The 20,336-nt window shown below is 28.7% G+C and overlaps 1 protein-coding gene across 1 annotated transcript; it reads left to right on the top strand.

Annotated features, from left to right (window-relative positions):
• The first annotated feature begins 2,253 nt into the window (after positions 1-2,253).
• LOC114130621 (zinc transporter ZIP1-like) lies at positions 2,254-18,785 on the top strand. The gene is made up of 2 exons (XM_027995630.2): positions 2,254-4,012; positions 18,143-18,785. Exons 1-2 carry the CDS (start codon positions 2,770-2,772, stop codon positions 18,244-18,246), a joined length of 1,347 nt encoding a protein of 448 aa, XP_027851431.2. The 5' UTR covers positions 2,254-2,769; the 3' UTR covers positions 18,247-18,785.
• Positions 18,786-20,336: the final 1,551 nt, after the last annotated feature.

Here is a 20,336-nt window from a genome sequence, read left to right as displayed (position 1 = left end):
TAAATAAAGAAATAATGTGTATTTTAAATTTATAATGCCAATTATATACGGCGATAAATTATGCAATTTATATCAAAAAAATTAAGAATAATTTAAGGCAAAATAAAAATGATTGATTTTTGCATATTTGTAATGATCTTATTAGGTAATATTTTAAAAAAAATTTAGCTATTAATTTTTTAATATTTTACAACTTGTATTATGTAGTCATATAAGTGTTTACCACCATTTTATAAGTGTTGATTATTACAAGATAATTCTTGGATATCTGAATTTTAATTTACAAAACTTTATTCATTAATAATATACTTATTAATACACTTCAATCGTTTTATTAGTAATAATGTTTTTGTTACAACTCGAGACAAATATTTCTGCACAAATATTACAAATCTATATAGGTCAATGTCCTAACATTTATAAATATTTATATATCAAGGCGATTACTTTTTAATAATCGAAATTAGAACACGAAAGCATTGGTTGACGGATTGATAATATTATATACATATGTGTCAACGAGTGTCTACCATGTATACCTACTGGTGAGAAAGGACCTGTTGGCGGCAAGCAGGTTTATCCGTTATCAATTTTATTAATCGTCGTACTTCTCATAATATGGTATCTACCTATATCTAGCGGTTAGTTACTATATAGCCGCTAGTGGTATATTATGGAAAGTGCCCTCATATGAATCATTAGAGTGAAATCAGAGGGGCCCGCAGGTGGAGCCAATGGTACCCATTAGCACCCACAAAAAGATTAAAAAAAATATATTATTATATATTTTTTACAATAATGTATAATGTTTAAAATTTAAAATACTAAGTAAACATTATTTTCTTTACTTTTATCTCATTTTTTTTTTTATAATGTGTGTTTTAAGCCTTAAAAGCGTTGAACCTGAAAGTGTTTGAAAAAAGCTGTTTTGTTCATCAAAACGAATACTAAAAAGTGGAAAAATGGATTCTTCAAATTTTTTTAGTAAATCCATTATAGTAATGTTAACAAACTACCTACTGTTATTTTGATTTATTTATTATTAGAAGGTGTGTAACGTGAATATTCAAATTGATATGATGAAATAATCGTATTTTGGTCAGTGCATATTTATACCTACTTAAACATTTACGAGTAGAAATAATAAATTGCATTTTTTTTTTAAACTGAACTTGCCAAACGTACTTATGTGCGATGTACTAACTGACGGATACACGGTGTAGACTCTAGCGTCTTTAAGTATGCTAATAATATCCATGATATTTATTATTTTATCGTACAACCACAATAATACCTTTCTTTAACAAGATTTCTTTAACAAAAACTATCAAACAATATTATGTATCGCTGTAAACGCATATAGCAATGCGGTTTGCAACGTCGACATTTAATGCGCGGGAATTGACACTGCAATAGGAATGGCGGTGAGGTGGAAAAGTTCGCAACACTAAGAGGGTTGCTACTGAATTTTTATTGTTTGTTAGAAAATACAAACACCAAAACGTACGTGTAATATTTTTTCAACAGTCCAAGTCCTAATAAGTACTCGGTATTATATATTGTAAACGATTTATGTATAGCAAACGACGGTTAAGATTTCATCAAAACTTGCGGAAAGGTTGAGCAGCGGTTAAACGAGCGGTATTGCCGCCGTACTGACAACTGAGTATGATTTATTGCGAACAATAACAATGGCAAAACGATGACATAATTTGGAAAATCAAAATCGAAGGAGAAGTTTTAATGCGGACGGCGTATAACGTTCACTTTATAGTAGGTACGTATACGATGTGATGGCTATAGAACAATATTGCAACTATCTACAGGTATTATGATCTGTCGGATCGTGCGTCATCGTCGACACGCGCGCTCACATTTTAATCGAGCCATCCGGTCGGATCGATCTCCTCTCACATCATACGGAAAACGACAACAACAACAACAACGACGACGACTAAGACTTAGATACGCGCGCGTGTGGGTAATTTATCACTCGTCCACACGTGAGCGAAGGTGCGAGAGAAAGACGCGGAAACTACCTACATACCATTAGTGCGGTATATAACATAATCATAATAATAATAATACATATTATTATTATTTATTATTATAATATTATTATTTTCGTGCGTGTTTTCGTCGTCGTCGTCGTCGTCGTCGTAGTAGTAGTAGTAGTAGTAGTAGTAGTAGTAGTCGTAGTAGTAGTAGTAGTAGTAATAGTGGTACACCGTCGGCGGCGACAGTGGTAGTGGTACATATAGTGGCTAGAGGCGCGGTAGTGGTGGCCGATCGCCGCCGTCAGTGTGTAGACGCCACCACGACGGTTCTCCACGTTCGGCCGTGTAGTCGCACACGGCACACCACGCAGTAACCGGCGTCCGCGTTCGAGGTGTCCGCTCAGTGTTTGCGAGACTGGTGCTGTGCTATGCGTTCGCCGACGGTCATCGTAGTTACGGGTGGTGCACGGGATCGTAGTCGGTGCTGCAGTGACGGCGTTTGACCGCCGCCGAGTCGTCCGCGTTTCGCCTGCGGAATACAAGCGCGCCCGCGCACGCTGCCGACTATTATTATATTATATTTTTGCGCGTCACGCTCGCGGTTTTGCGCTCCAACGCGTATTATTGTAATAATAATATATTTATAACAATATAGTACGCGTCATATACGCGAACGACGACTACGCGTATACGATTTTCACGTAATACCGAGGCGGTAATATTAATAGTATAACACACATAATATATTATATATATAGCGCGGAGTGAGATCATGGCCGAAACGGTAATAGTGTCGGACGACGCGACGGCGACCAGCACGTCGGCGCTCGTCGACCAGATAATCGTGGCCAAGACGTTCGCCATGCTCGTCCTGGGCCTGGGCTCGTTCGTCCTGGGCGTCGTGCCGCTGAAGCTGACCAAGTGGTGGCGCATGGACCCCGCGGCCGCGGCGGCCCCGCCGTCGCACCACGCCGGCCACTCGCACGGCGGCGACTCGGCCACCGGTTCGCCGGCCGTGTCGCTGCTGCTGTGCTTCGGCGGCGGCGTGCTGCTGTTCACCACGTTGCTGCACCTGCAGCCCGAGGTCCGGGAGGGCGTCGGCCGGTTGCAGAAGACCGGACAGCTGCCCGACGGACAGGGCACCGAGCACCTGGGCGACCTGATATTCTGCGCCGGGTTCTTCATGGTGTTCATCGTGGACGAGATCGTGCACTCGGTGCTGGACCGGTGCGCGGCCAGTCACGCGGACCGCAGCTCCGCGGAGGAGGTGCTGCACCGGTCGATGAGCCTGAGGCGCCGGACCATGTCCATACCGAGGGCCTCGCTGGCCGGCAGCGGAGGCTCGCCCAGTTCCGTCCCCTCGGTGACGGGCGGCATGTCGGTGGCCAGCAACAAGGAGCTGCTGAACGACGGCAAGCCGCACGACAAGCGGTACCGGCCGGCTGGCTGGGGGTCCGGCCCTACGGCGCCGTCGTCCGCGCTGGCGGCGCACCGGCCGCGAGTCGACGAAGACGCCGAGAAACAGATGAAGCTGGACGGCGACGGCGTCGGCGGGCCCGACGGCGGCCACTCGTTCCGCGGCCTGTTCACCGTGCTGGCGCTGTCGTTCCACGAGGTGTTCGAGGGCCTGGCCATAGGGCTGGAGGAGCGCGTCGACAACATGTGGTACCTGTTCATCGCCGTGGCCACGCACAAGCTGGTCATCGCCTTCTGCATCGGCCTGGAACTGGCCTGGTCCAAGACCCGGCGGCCCGTGCTCGTCATGTACGTGGCCACGTTCGCCCTGGTCACGCCCGTGGGCATCATCATCGGCATGGTGCTGGTGCAGTGCGGCACCGGCGGCACCGTGGACGGATCTCCCGGACGGGTGGCCGTCATCCTGCAGGGACTGGCCGCCGGCACTCTGCTGTACGTCGTGTTCTTCGAGGTGCTCGCCAGGCACAAGCAGTCGGGATTCATGCACCTGCTGTCCATCATGTTCGGATTCAGTATTTTGCTCGTATTGCAATTGATGAGTGAGTATATTAAAATATAGGTAGTACCTTAACGTAGATAATATAGTATATTATATCACTCGAGTGTAAACAATTTTAACCGAAAGATTTTATTTTAAAATTAACGGTAAAAATGCTAAAAACGAATAAAAATCTAACAAATGTAAAATTGCAAATTAAAAGTTTCAAGATTGAATTCATTAGTGACAAATTCGAAGTTTGTGTTAAAGAAGCTATGTTACACAATGGACTAAAGTCTAAAAGTAATCGATTTTTTTTTAAATTCCCCAAAATACTAACTAAATGGATTAGGATTCAGTTGGGTAGGTATGTATGTTTTTTATTCACAACGTGCTTCTACAAATGTGCAGGTTAGGTATGCCCTCAAATCAAGTCACAATAATATGTCGATACAATAATGATCTATTTTTTAGTTTTTTGTCATTATTGTTATTGCTAAAACGCCTAAAACTGGAGTTAGACTGAGTTTATTTCTCAGTAAAAATAGTCGGTTCTTCATTTTTTACGTATCGCATATTTTAACAATGCTATACAACCTCACGATGCGAAAACGACCTACCTACACAACAAAGGTTATTTGTAACAATAGTAATTTACAAATAGCTATAAAAAAAGGTTATTCGTAATAATAACTATGAGCAAACGCCTGACGCCTGTTAAAACTAAATAGACAAAAAATGCTTGTATTCGCAATGGTATATATAATTGAACGCAAATAGTAATAATTGTCTAATTATAAATAATATGTATAAAATATATTATTGTAGTTATAAAATACATACAAAAAAATATAGATATTAATATTATATTAGTATTAATTTAATCGTAACTAATCGTAATTATATAATATATACATAAAATACAAAATTCAGTTAATATTTAATAGTTGAACTGCCATTATATTATTATCTTTATTTATAATAATATATTGGTTATTATTAAATTCGATTGTCGACGTTATTAAGCTGTACATTTTTTTACTTATAGTTTAATATAAAAATACCAAAGGGACTGAACTAGAATAACTAAATGTTTAACGCAGGACGGAATTAGTATATCCATTAAAAAAATCCGGGACGAAACTATAGTATATCTTTAAATTCAATTTTTATGCATGGGACGAAACTCAAATGCAGTTATAGATAACGCGTACGTATACGTCGATTTTATAAAATTATTGTTTTTTCGTTGCATTGATCGTAACATTTTTTAAATTATTCCTACTATGGAATTATTTAAAAGTAAGTCTAACAAAACTGATTTGGCTTATATATATATATAATATGAAAAGCAATTTTATTTGATGTGTTTTAAAATTATTCGCTTAATGATAGTTTGGAACATTGTATTGGTAAGCTTGTCGTATATTTTCATTGCGCATATCTTAGCATATTTTATTTTTTTTTATTGCGCATATTATACACCCAAGCCCTGAATTCATAACATAAAATAATATTATAATAATATTAAGCGAGTCACATAATTCGTTTCTCTTTCTTACTTAGGTTCTCACACGCGTACCTACTTATGCGAACTACATTTTAATAATATACATAATATTATAATGTAATATCAGAAATCATCGTGACGCGTATATTGTAAACTATTACAGCGCTGTTTACGTTTTTCTAATCCCTTATTGGGCGGCGACGTGGTATAGCTATAGGTGTGTACGCTATATGCACGTCTTGAAATTATTATAATAACACTTATCGCCACCAATTCAATAACCATACCTAATACAAATATACAATGTAGAATTCAGATATATATTATACTCGTATATATATATATATATATGAAATATACGCTGAACAAATATGTGCGTTTACTGTATTTTTAAACCTTTTTATAGTAAGGGTGGTATTGTTGTATAACCGAATTAATGCGCATCACATATTTATCACTTACAACTCACCATTGCGCATTTACATACGTATTCCGATGTCGTCTGTTCTTTTATAATATATTTCTGATATATTTACGATTATTTATTACTATACAATTATTTTTTACCGTATAATGATATATTGAATCAAGTTTATTATATTTTTCTTTTCAAAAATAATATAATAATGCTATAGATTATGTATAATTTTTAACTCGTTTTTTAACTTCGTTTGAAAAATCGTTGGGTTGCTTATGTAATTTACAAGTATCCATACAGTGTTTAAACGTTGAGCCATTGAGTAATTAATTATATATTATAACAGTATAATCTTAAATGGTCTATGATGGTATAGTTATCAAAAGTTTTTGTTTGTAGAGACAGCTAGTAGAGTTCTTAAATAGCTAAAAAAAAGAAATCTACAAAGCACTAATACTAGAAATGTCAATTTTGAACTAACAAAATGACAAATCGTGATTTGATTCCGATGTTTTCACGGAGTTCCTACATAATTGGCTCCGTGAAGCACTGCAGCTTGAAAACGACTATAGTCTATGGCGCGTGACCTGCAAGTTATTTACATTACTATCAATTATCATTCTACCTTGACTCGAGATACAAAATACAAACTATTATCACTTTTTTATTGATTTGTTATAAAATTAAAATTAGGCTACCCAAAATAAAACAAATTTAGATGATACTAATCTATTTATAATGTGTATGCGTGTAGTTATATTTTTAAGATTGATAATAATTTCAGACTAAGTAATAAATATATACTATTAAGTGTTTATTTTATTAACTGATTATAAAAAAAAATAAAGATTTAACACTATATAACCCAGAATATTAAAAAAGTTATAGTTAGCAATTATGAAAAAAAAGATAAATAAATTTAATTGTTTACAGTAATATATAGTTTGTCAAAATTCAAAAAGATTTAAATGTTATTAGTTGCAATGAAAACGATTAGGAATAATTAGCATAATGGATAGTATTATGAAGTTAAAAAACAACTTAGTGTATTTTACACAAACAATAAAGATTTCGCAAAGTTCTTAATCATTATTAGTTCTGCACATCTACACTAACCAAGTTAGAAATTGGTGATCCTTTAATGGTTTGAACTTAAAATTTAAATACATAAGAACACAAGAATTTCATGACTTTCACGTCTTCTTTTTTTATTTATTAAAAATAAACCGGTTCATTTCAAAAACAAGATATTTAAAACGTCCTATAATAGACCTCAGATGATATAAGCATGATAGGTAAAAGAAATAATAATTTCACTATGTATACTTACTTTGTTGGTACCTACTTAAGCCTAAAGAAATCTCAGAATGTTTATTTAGCTATTATTCATGAGACATCGATAACCCATAACGAACTTGAGTTGTTGATGTTAAATTCAAATTTATATTCGTAAAATATTTATATTTTGCCTTAGTAATCCAGGTCACTACAGGCACTTCCATAAAGATTTTTTTCAATAATTCTAAAATAATTTTAAATATAAAACGTAAATACTAGCCATGATTTCTCCTGATACTACCTATACATTTTTCATTTAAAAAATATATAAACCAAATTGTTTTAAAGTAGAATTTAATTACATTGTTTAAAAATGTACAATAGTCAATAGGCTCTATTAACAAAGCATATTTGTAAATTGTCTCTTAGACCTACTCAATTATAATATAATTTGGAATGTAATTGTGGACATTAATAAAGCGAATTACATTTGATGGAAAAATCAATGTACCTAGACCGATAACGGATACTTTTATATTTTAACTGGAATTAAGAGAGTAAATTAAAGATTAGTCCAAGTATAGAATAATTTATACAATTAGTAACATTATGAATGCTCACTATTAGTTTTAATAATAATAATATTAACATTAATTTTTACGTAAAGACAAAAACTATTGAAATATATGATCTTGGGCCGTATCATTAGTATATTTTGTTACTATACTGTTTCCGCATCTAATGCATCTCGAACACAAAATTAAAATTCTTCAATCTCATATCGAACTAAAATGTAGCTCGTAGGTATATCATCCTTACAGCTCCAGCGTATGTTCTAAACAAAACACTTCATAAGGATATTTTTTACCCATTTTAAATGAAGTAGCTAAGTTACAATGATATAAAAGATTTAGAAATCAACTCTAAAATGACGCTAATTCACTTATCCATCTGTTGTGCTTTAAAAGAAACGCTTTTATTTTAAGAAACCTCATACTCGTATAATCCAGCGTAACTTATGTAATAATTTGTAAACCATAGTCTGGAAGTCTTTCAACGGACGGATTTTCTCCAGTACTCTACCTATATATCTTAAATGTAAATAAATAAATAGATCATATAACTATACTATTAATAAAACAATTATGTATCTATGTATTGATTAGACTGTATATAGAATATTTATAAATAACATTGTAAATTAACTACTGCATTTTATGTTTAGGTAGGTATGTATTATGTATTATTCATATTTTACAACGAATTAAATTTTAAATAAAAATAATAGCAAAGTATTTTTATAATATAATTTTTGTCTTATCCAAGTATCTTATATCTACTAAATATTTATCGCATTTTTTTATAAATACATTTCAACTTTTATAAACAACTGATAAATATTTTATAGTTACCTAATAAAAATTATGATTCATAATAATAGACTTTGATTAATGAATGGATCTAGGAATAGAAATGTATTAGTTTTACAATGATAATATGATATTGTGTTTTATTATCGTAATTTTGTATTAGAAAAATATTTACTTCAACGATCAATTTTCAATCGTAAAAGTTTGATAAAAAAGTTCTAAATTTTTCATTTTTAAATTTTTATTTGAAAAGTTCAGCAATCTGTATACTTTCTTAAAATATAGATTATTTGAATTGACAGGAACGTGTAGGCTTAAGTGAAGATACTATATAGAAAGTATTCGAAACGTCATTCCGGCCTTAAGTCGAGACAAACTAACCACAAATAGCAGAAATACGGGAGTATTTAAGCAACACTAGTTTTTGACAAAATCAGTTTTTTTTAATTAGATAGGGATAGTAGACTTATAATTTTCACCAATATGTTATATTTTACATTATATTTTCTACACATGATATTATGTTTTAAAAATCGTTTTCATTAAAAAATACTAACATTAATTTAACATTGATATAGTATAAGATGATTTAAAGATGAGGACGTCTTGTGAACTATTTTTTGAAATAGATGCTGATCCACAAGTTTTTATTATTCTGAACCGTCTATTTGTATAGCTATAACGATTTATGAATTTATAACAAAAACAAATAAAATAAATCTTTATTCTGCATAGATGGTTTTAAATTTTGTTTATATAAATTATTCAAAAAAAAATTGTATGCTCATCTATTGCATTAAAAAAACAACTTGATATAATAGTTAGGTATTCATGACTAAGAATTGAATGTATTATTATTGTGGTTATTTTTGTGTAAAAAAAAAAAGTTGACGGATTAGTTTGGTGACGAAAAATACAGTAAACGAATGGATGATATTATTAAAAATGGTGGTAAATCTATTTCTATCGAATATATTACTATTACGCATCACGTTCATAACATGTTGGAGTCACGGTCACGGCGGTCACGTTTTGCTTGCATACTTCATCTGTGTGGCGGGTAGACGATTCGTGAGTCGTAACAAAGAACTGTGACATAATGGTGAATTCACAAACAATCAGTGTCCATCAACATAATAATAAAACATGAATTCGTTCTTTGAACACATGCTCCTTATGTTATTGACCGCTATAATAAGGAAGTATAGATATCAGATGTTAGTGACGGATATAATTTTGAACGTTTCCTTTTCATAATAATATTCCCATCAACTTTCTACGAATTTTATGTTTGTACGGAGTACTTTAAAACATATTCATTCTTTAAGACTTAACGAAAATAATGTAAATACTAAAAAAATACAAACATGTGATACATCAAATCCGAGATTCGTGTAAAAATGACAGGTGTGTTTTTTCCATTAGGCAACAATACCTACTGAATTTTTTCTCAAGTATTTCCTTTGTGAATACATGCGGTTTAATATCATACACATATTGCGTATGTTGTACGTATTATACTATCTGAATTGAACTAATTTTAATGCGCAATACACACAACCTCAATCATTGAGGTTAAGGATATTGGGGTATTGACAACAATTCGCAACGGACACGCAGGAACTATGCGAAAGACAAAGACAATATCCGATAGCTAGTGTTCCATGAAAACCATTAAAAATTGTAAGCTATTTAAATTTTTCAATTTCATAACGCAGTTGGTTTTGCATACAGTTTATATACTTAAACAATTTAAAATGTAAATATAGGCTTAACCTTCTCATTTCGTTAATAACAGATGACATTAATATAACTACAAAATATGTTATCTAATATATTATAAAATTAATTAGAGGTACATAATTATTTCTCTTCAATTTACCTATAAACTTGTATATTCATATACTCATTTGCCCAAACAGACCACATTTGTGTCGATTCGCATAAACGATTCGCGCCAGAAAGAATTGAGTTTAGTATGTATATTTTAGATGTATGTAATGGGTGGGTTACTGTTGGGCAGCGGGAGCGAAGTACCCAGGAGGTCTGCGTTTGCCGACGGGTGGTTGGAAAACAAAGTGAACAGAGGGCAGAGTCCTCTATAGTCACTTATAATATAATTATTAATTAATATATTTTAATTTATTAATCATATATATATAAATTATAAACGATAAGTACACTTATGTTAATAAAATATTAATTATTCCTGAAAGGACAGTTCGTTAGACGTGCTTAAGATGTATGTATATTTTAAATTCTCATTGAGGATAATTCAAACATGTATTTAGTATTTACATATTACACACATGTAATTATTCTATAGATGTCAGTTCCTACAGTTCCTTGGATGTCAAACTAAATATGTTGTTTAGATAAAATTAGTGTAATTGTTTAATTTTTTTCTCTTCCCTGTTATTTGCGCATAATCACACTTGTCACGTATTGTCATATTTATTTTATCGATTATTACTCGGCTATTTCCTATAATTTTAACAATAAGTAATTTTTGTTAATTACAGTTTAAAAACTAACAATTTGACTTAAAACTTTAAATTTTAGTAAAATTATTCACTAAATACTTACCTAATTGATTTCATTTTGTAAATTTTTACGTAAAGCAATCATTAGCCATGGTTAATATTGGTACTTTAAAATATGAACCTATTATTATTAAACAGTAACTATAATTTATTTTAATGTGGCATCATTACTTTCAATACCATTTCATTGTAAACATTTTAATTGAAAAAATAAAGCTATTTCAAGTTATTTGTTGGTTAAAGAATGTGTACGATACTTTTGAATTAAATGTTGTAGAGAGGATTTCAAACTAAATAATACGTTATAACATTAGTTATCTAAGTGAAAAACTAGCAGCAGATATATATTTTTTTTGTGTACAAATATAGTTTAAAAACATATGATTATATGAATAAATTATAAGTTAGGTATTAAAAATAATAACTAAAAAATATATAAATATGCAACAATAGTATACTCCATACTCTTTTAAAGTAATTTATATTTTTCCAACTATTGTATTTAAAATCTAAGGACATAAGGGTTATTGACCATTTTATAGATATTTAAAAATTCAATGCGCGTAGACTGATGAGTGATAATGTTTTTTATAAATATATTTATTTATTATTACAATATTTCAAAATATTATGGTAAAATGAATATATGTTTGTTCTATTATCAAGTAGAATTCATAAATTTTATAATAATTTTTAAAATGCGAGTATATTTTAAATAATTACCTACCATAATTCCTTATTAACTAAACACAGTATATTATTTAAGTAGGTATAAAATAACAATGCAATTAATTGAATATCAATTTATCCATTGTCTAGAATTTAGTCTCTAGATCGTAGAAAGATTAAAGTAGTTTAAATCTATTAACATATTTATATGAATGTGGCTAATGTTATTGTTTGGTTTTATATACTGTATTTTAAAAAAATATTAATCGGTATAAATGATATTTTATATATTGCAATAGGTACTTATCGTAGCATCTAAATAATTTTATAATTATATATATTTCTATATAGAATTCTACTTTAGATAATTAATACTTATTTTAGTTTAAATAATATTTTATTTTTTGGGAAGACAATTTTTGGCTTAGTAATAGAAATCGAAAGTTTAGTGATGAAGTAACCGGGTATAGTTTAAAACTGATTACATACAAGTTGAATATATTATAAATAATTTTCATTATTTCATTGAATTTTTTATGTGAACAAAATTGATGGATAATTATCACTGATAATGTTTGAGATAAACAACACTATTTAATTAAATCAAGACCATTTTTTCGTTTATCGGATTCTATTCAAAATTATTTTTGGAATACAATATAGACAGTTATTTTTTTCAAATTTAAATTAAAACATTCCACACTTCAATTCTTTACCAGTTATTGTACAATAATTGTATTTAAAATTTATAATTATCTATACATTTACGTTTTTTTATTTTTTAAGTATTAGTTCACTTATAAATTGCTTATTTATTTTTATATAAATGTCTTATGTATTTATAAACATTGTAAGCTATTATATAATAAATTATTGTGAATAAAGTACTAAAGTAAACATAAATTTTATAATTTTGTCTACAGCAGCCTGCAATGATAAACAACTAAAGATTTTTATTACATACCGTATCTAACTTAACTTACTAACTACACAAGTGGGCAGTGTCCTTGGCATTTCGGTTGATTGTTTTCAAAGAATTGTTAATAATGTAACAGTCATATTATTGGTAGTTCATCAGTCATCACTCATCACTCATCAGCTCTAATTACAGTCATTGTAAATTTTAAAATCACTCGTAACTTTTTTGTTTCAATCTATGCCTACCTTAATTGCTAAAGCGCAATATGAATATCTGAATATAATTATTGCAATGCTGACACCTAACCTGTTGTTATTATTAGGTATATTATTATTTATTACTTATTAGTTTAGCAATAGTATCTAAATAATTTTCGCTTCAGGCGTCTTAAAGGATTACGTTCATTGACAATAATAATTCAGGGAAGGGGATCAGTATCAGATTTCGCCAGTCTCGATAGTTAAAATTAATACTTTCGATTTTTTTGTTTTGTAAATATTTAGTATAACATTTCCGTAAATTTTCTAATCTAGATTTGAAATTTTATGAGAATTCTTTCCCTTGCAATATAAATAATAGATTTATAAATAAGGCCAGCATTTATAGGTTTTGCCAGTTTATTTGATCACTCATTTTAAGAATATTTAAAAACATATTATATTTTATTTTATTCATAGTAAAAATTTTAAATATAAATTACTTAACTATTATTAAATTATTTATATAATATGAAACAAATTTTGAATGTTTTGAGAATAGTCTATAGATGTGTATAAAATGTGTATCTAAGATATCTATAGAATTCACAACTTACTTCCTCTTTCGACAACTGTACAATATGCTATTAAAAATTGTATAATACCGCATGCATGTTGTTCATTGAATACAATATGCTGAATAAATTATTTGAAGGAGCCAAGCCATAACATATGCAATTTATATACTTAATTTGATGTACATATTTAATAGATTTAGAAAGTTAATAATAATAAATCGCAGTTTTTGAAGATGAAGTAATTATTGAGTCAGTGGATATTATATTGAAATTTGAAAGGGTAAATTGAATACTATCTCATTGCTGACTAAGACGATTCCATCCAGAAATTTATATGACTAATAAATACTTTACAATTACAATGTACTCTGTGTTTAATTTAATATGTAATGTTTAACACTTGTTTTGTAGTGAACAAAATAAAAAATAAAAATTGTATAGCAGTATACTGCACTATTAATGATTTATTTTGAAGAGACAAATGATGTTATAAATAATAGATGAGTTAATGTAATCGTTACATTTTTTTAGAACTACGATTTTTGTGATAAGATCAATAATATTTTCAATATATCCAAGTATTGACTAATGAGTAATTACAAGTGAGTAATTAATACCAAAGCAGTTGAAGTTAACTTAATAATAAAATAAAAAATTTTTTTAACTAAAATATAGATTATCATCTTTAGGAAATTTGATAACAACTGCTTATGTTTATAGAACTTATAACTTATAAGTCATTGTATTAATACTTATTAGGATTGAATTTAGTTAAAATATTATGATTACCTCATAATTTAATTACGTAGAGTTCATTCCGGTCACTTACAATTTGCTCTGAACGAAATTTATTTAGTACATTAATTCGATATAGGTGAACACAGCATCGATCGCTTTATGTTTGTAATGCCTTTTTACTTTTTGTTCATTGGCCATTATAATAGCTATTAACGTGTGGTTCTGTAATCGAATCTTAAGTAAATGAAGCGATGAGAGAATTCTATATTATTATAGGGTCATTAAATTTTAAAAATAACAAATTATATTATTGTGCTTTGCTGTAGCTGTATATCATTTTAAAGGAGTTAAAACGGACAACAGGCTGTAAGCGTACGAGTGAATACCGCATCAAATTATCCAACAATGACGTACCTTATAGTCAAGTTAGATGGCTGTGTAATATGTGTTGTTTAATTAATGTCATGATTCAAATTTATATTTTTCAAAAGGGCTGAATAGGAGGAAAAAGAAGGACCCAATTGTCAGTTTTATGTCGCAATAGCTCGTGCAGTTGAGTACACGTAATGTACCTACCATTGTGCTACAAAAACTAAACTAGGTATATTCTTAATAATATAGGTACCAATGTGTTACATAACTAGTATACATATTATATTTTGTAAAGAAAACAATTAATTTTAATTAATGTTTAAATATTTTTATTTTTTTTATTTCGCATTTGTTGGTATTCGGACATTAACAGGTCATTAGAAACTGTATTTATCTCATACAGACAATTTTAGTTTAATTTAAATATAATATATCGTAAACTTACTACGTTAATAGATTATTGATAAGGAAATAGATTTTTAGTATATTATTATAAACAAAGTAAACTTCGAAGACATACTTATTACACGCATAATTGCATTAATTGACAACATTTTAGGCAATATCTTTTTCAAAGTAAATCACAGAGTTTCTATATTAAAACATAAATATTTATAAAAAACATTATAATTTTATACCGTACAATGTTTATTCATAATATAAAACTGTTAATAATTATTAGTTTTAATTTCTTAATATGATGAACTAATTATGTAATAAAGAATTATGTTATAAAAAAAATAGTAAAATACGCATATTATATTATTACCTACGTATGTTTGGCTACTGTCAGATGTATAGATAATACTATAATATTTATGATTTATATAACAAACAAAATATTAAAAATTGAAACAGTAATAAGAATTTGCTGCGCATTAATATGTATATAATTTTAAGAGAGTTCTTCTTCGAAATAAATTCTTTAAGTGATGTTAAAATAAGAAAACAAATTAGCCTCGGGCGTTGTTTTAGATTTAGAAGCCTGGTCTATTTTAAATAATTTCAAAAAAGTTAAATTTAAAACAAAAATATTGATCACTATTCACTGGAAACCAGAAATAAAAATTAATACATATTCTTTTAATTTATTTGAAATTTAATTCAAATGTGTCTTAATATAGTAAATAAAAAATATTCTTACCAGTTATTAGTATGCTAGTATCATAGAATCTTTGAAAAATTAACAATAATTATTATAGGTTGATTGTTTTTTTCTTTTATTGTTCTAAAATATAGTTTGAAATTTAAATGTATATATTGAAATTGAAGTGTATAATATGTGTTAGTGCGGTTACGCTGTTATATGCTTAAAAACATAATTAATAATTAATGAAACTGTTGATGTCCGGTACGTCGGTACATTTAAATTGTAATATTACCACAGTTAAGTGTATTTAAAATTTTAAATTATGTACCCCATGTCCTCGTGTATTTAATTTGTTCTTGCTAATAAAATAAAATTACACATAAAAGTCAACATCATCAATGAGTAAACTAAAAGTTATTAGTTATAACTTATAACTTATAATGTATTTAATATTATGTAATTTATAGTTAGATGGTGTTTGAGTTTGACTTAAATGTATATGCTAAACAACATCCAAACCTGTAGGGTTACTTAAAAGGTTACACATGTTTAATTGTTTGTGGTGTTTTGTGTTTAACTTAGAATAACCTCGAAGTATAAATAACAAAATTGTTTACAGTATTAAATTATAGCAAAAATCAAGGAATTAGGTATTCTGTTTAATATAATATAACCTGCTTAAAGTACACTTGTGATGTTTTACTCTACCATTGTGGTTAACAATTTCATAGAAAATGTAGTAAGAAGGACAAATAGTACATACATACACATTACACATATATATAATTAAACGTCTACTAAATTAATAGATGTTTAATTTGCTTAGAAACGCCGTCGTTCTATAAAATAATTAATTTCTAGTTTGGAAACAAATTAAAAAAAAGCTATACAGCGATTTATTGAAATTGAAGTAATCTCTAATAGCTAATACAAGTATAAAATAAATAAATAAGTCATCAGAATATGATCAAGTATGAAAATGTCTTGTATTAGTAAAATAAGTTGAACCCTAATGAAGTTCCTAAATTATTCAAAACCTAGTAAATATATATTTTTAAGAACATTATGAAATTATGAAATCCGATAAAATAAAATACATATATTAATGATCAGTATAATTCATGTTTACTACAATTACAACAGCTAATTGCTTGTAGTTAGTATTATATTATTTATAAGCATTTTTATCAATTATGAGTAAAATGAAAACGAAAACACAAAACATTTTGATCAATAAGTTATGATGAGTAAATGACGCGATTGAAATACATTAACACTACTGTTTAAAACTATCAAAACAGCGTTTAAAAATTGAAAAGAAGTTCACATACCTATATAATATAATAATATGTTGTACTTAATAGGTAGTGGCTAATAATGAATTATTTACTGAATTATCAACTTGATTAAACAATAAAATTAATAAATGTTTTCAATAATAATAGCAAATAATGTGTTATAATCTGCTAGTATCTGTGACTCATGTATAATAGTTAGATCATAATATTTTTTAGCTAACAATGACTTACCTATATACCTATATATTTATAATATTTTAATCAGAAACCAAATATGATGTATTAATAGGTAACACGTTTTAGATAACACTGAAAATTAATTTGTAAACAATAGTTTGTAGAAATTTTAAATCATGCGCAATTATTTTCGAATGATAAAAATAATAATAATATTTTATTTTATGATCTATCTCAATATGTTTTATACTTGATGTTAATGGTATTGTTTTGTGTTATACAATATTAAAAAATGCTTAAATATAGAGTAAATTCCAAGTTACGACTAGTCCATTGCAAATATCTAATGTTTATGAAATTATTTAACTACCAATGGGCTATGAGCTATAAGTTATGACTATTAAAGTATAATTAAGAATTACAAAACACAACTTTATTTTTTCTATATCTACCTGAAATATTACTGGATTTGTTTGTGATGTACTAATGTGTAAATGTGTTGATTATTATTATTTATTATAATAATTCCATTAGTTAATCCATTTGTCATTAATATGTATTGTTTAATTATTATAATTATAGCAAATGAATAAAAAATTTAAATATTCAATAGATAAATATCATACTCACACACATATTATAATATATATGTTAATTAGTCTATTTTATTCAAATACTTAAAATTATATTTAATTTATTTACGCTATTGAAAAAGTATTATAATATTAGATATTAGCTTACTATTATAATATTAGGTACCGTAGGTATACAATTTTGTATTACGTCTTAATAGGTATTGCATCAAAGAATAAAGATCATTGTGTATTTTTAATATTTATTCTTGTTACAAAAAAACAATAGCTAACATAACTTCACCCAACCTACGTTTTCATAATTTAATCCTATAATTGATATGACGATATATACCTGCATTTTTACGTTATAAGTTATAACTATTGCTTAACTTTTCATTATAACAGTTTTACATCAGTTTGTAGTTTATTTGATAAATAATATATTTTAATATTTTTCAGCTCATCAACACAGTCACGCCCCAGTTGACAACCATCAACATTCGGATCACGATCATTCATCACACGAACACGAACACGAACATGAACACGTGCATGATCATTAGAATTTCTCAATGCTTTGAGTTACCAAGTATTTTATTAAGCCCATCGTGATCTAAGTTTGATGTAGTTTGTATTTCGTTATTAAGTTAAGCTATCAACTATTTTGTATTGTTTATTTATTTGTATTCAATATTTCAATACATATAATATAAATATATACGAGTGTATATAGGCGATTTTATTAACGTAAAATACTTACTTTATAATATAGAGTTTTAAATTTGTTATATATTTTACATTTTACTATACATTTTGAAGAACATTCGACTTTAATTGTAAGCTTATATATCATAATACTTTCGCAAAAAATCTATTCTATATTATTTTCATACTAATGATTTTTTTATTAATCATATCCATCATATTATCATATTCTAAGATAGACATTTTTTATTTACAAATATATCGAACATTAAACGAATATGAATTCTATTATTTATGAATAATGATTTATGAGCATATAAGGATCTGATAATAAGCATGAAGTGACAAGAAATTTATTTATAATTTGTTGATTTACTATTTCGCTCATTGATTTAAATGTTTAGGTACCTACTAATAAATAATTGATTTAAAAAAAATAAACAATTGCAGAATTATTGAGATTTGAGATACCTATAATGTTTTTATTATTATTATTATTTTTATTATTTATTTATTTTTAGTAGTGCTATAAATGTTTAAAAATATACGTTTTTTTCCAAAATCATAAAAATTGACTGAAAATTTGAGTTTTTAATATAACTTTAAAATAATTAATATTTTATATGTATATGTATGTGTTTGATATATTGTATATATTATTATATAAAAGAAAATAATAAATTATTTTTTCATAAAACGACTTTACCATATTAAGTACCTATTCTATTTTTTAAAAAAAAAAAAAATGAGATTGTTATTTAATCGATCCTTTTTTTCTATGCTCTATACAAAACATTTAGAATTATTGTTATAATTTGTAATATTATTGTTTTAGATTCTATCATTCTGATGTGTTTTTTTTGTGTTTGAAACCTTACCTTTTGTTAGAAAAAAAAGAAATTTTTAAGCAATATTATGTGGTCACATACGTGTATTGAGACTTACTGAATTTTTCACCAAATATTAATATTATAATTTTATAGAATCAGTTTTCTTATTAGTGTACAACGATTTATATCATTGAATTCACATTTAACACATCCATTACAGTGAACTATTCAATGACAAGGTATGCAGCATATTTGACAAAATTAAGTGAATTTAATTTTTTTTAAATATTTTTTACATCACCTCACAATTTATTAACTTACCAAGTTCTACATTTGTTGATTTTGTTCAAGAAAAAACCAAATTAAACTGTCTCTATACAATTATTGAGTTTATAAGACTGTATCTAAGTCATATAATCACTATTCACTATTAGTACCTACTAAGAAAAGTAGACATAAAATAATTTCAGTTCACTTTAAATTACATTTGCACGAAAATATTATCGTAACAGTGTTACGATTTCCGATCTCTCTCTTTTATTCAATCAATTTTTATATTGTTTGCGTTATTTCTATTCACTTATATTTTTGACGTTAAATCTTAGTATACACTTTCACCACTCGTTTAAGGTATAGATACAAATAACATATAGGTAACAACGCATAACAATATACTATATATTTGAATATGTATATCGTATGTATATGTTACGGTAAATTATGTTATATTGAAAATCACGCTATTAACGTTATTGATCAATTACATAAGTAATTATATCGTTATAAACCGGATAATCACGTTGTTGGCTAAAAATACAGGTAATTATTATTTATTTTTATAAGTCAAATATTCACACGAAAACCTCAAATAATATAATTCAAGAATTATGTAACTATTTTTTTAAATTGATAAGATGTATTATCATTACATATAATTTATTTGTTTTTACAAGTCATATTTCCGTGAACCTTAATTTTTAATGTTACACAACTTTTCAACCCCGCGACAGGGACAATTTTATTGTTGCAATCAGTCTTGCAATGTCAGGGCTACTATTCGCTTGAGGAACCTCAACATGCAGAGATATTTCTAACTGAATCTCTCGGTGTCCACTGTT

Source organism: Aphis gossypii, chromosome 2, assembly GCF_020184175.1.
Source record: "Aphis gossypii isolate Hap1 chromosome 2, ASM2018417v2, whole genome shotgun sequence".
Taxonomy (NCBI): Eukaryota; Metazoa; Arthropoda; class Insecta; order Hemiptera; family Aphididae; genus Aphis; species Aphis gossypii.
This window is presented reverse-complemented; position numbering and strand designations above follow the sequence as displayed.

Bases quoted from the DNA above. Each gene is read 5' to 3' on its own strand.
- LOC114130621 (XM_027995630.2), top strand. From the start codon at position 2,770: ATGGCCGAAACGGTAATAGTGTCGGACGACGCGACGGCGACCAGCACG. The intron at 4,013-18,142 runs GTGAGTATATTA...AATATTTTTCAG, and splicing joins GCTCGTATTGCAATTGATGA to CTCATCAACACAGTCACGCC.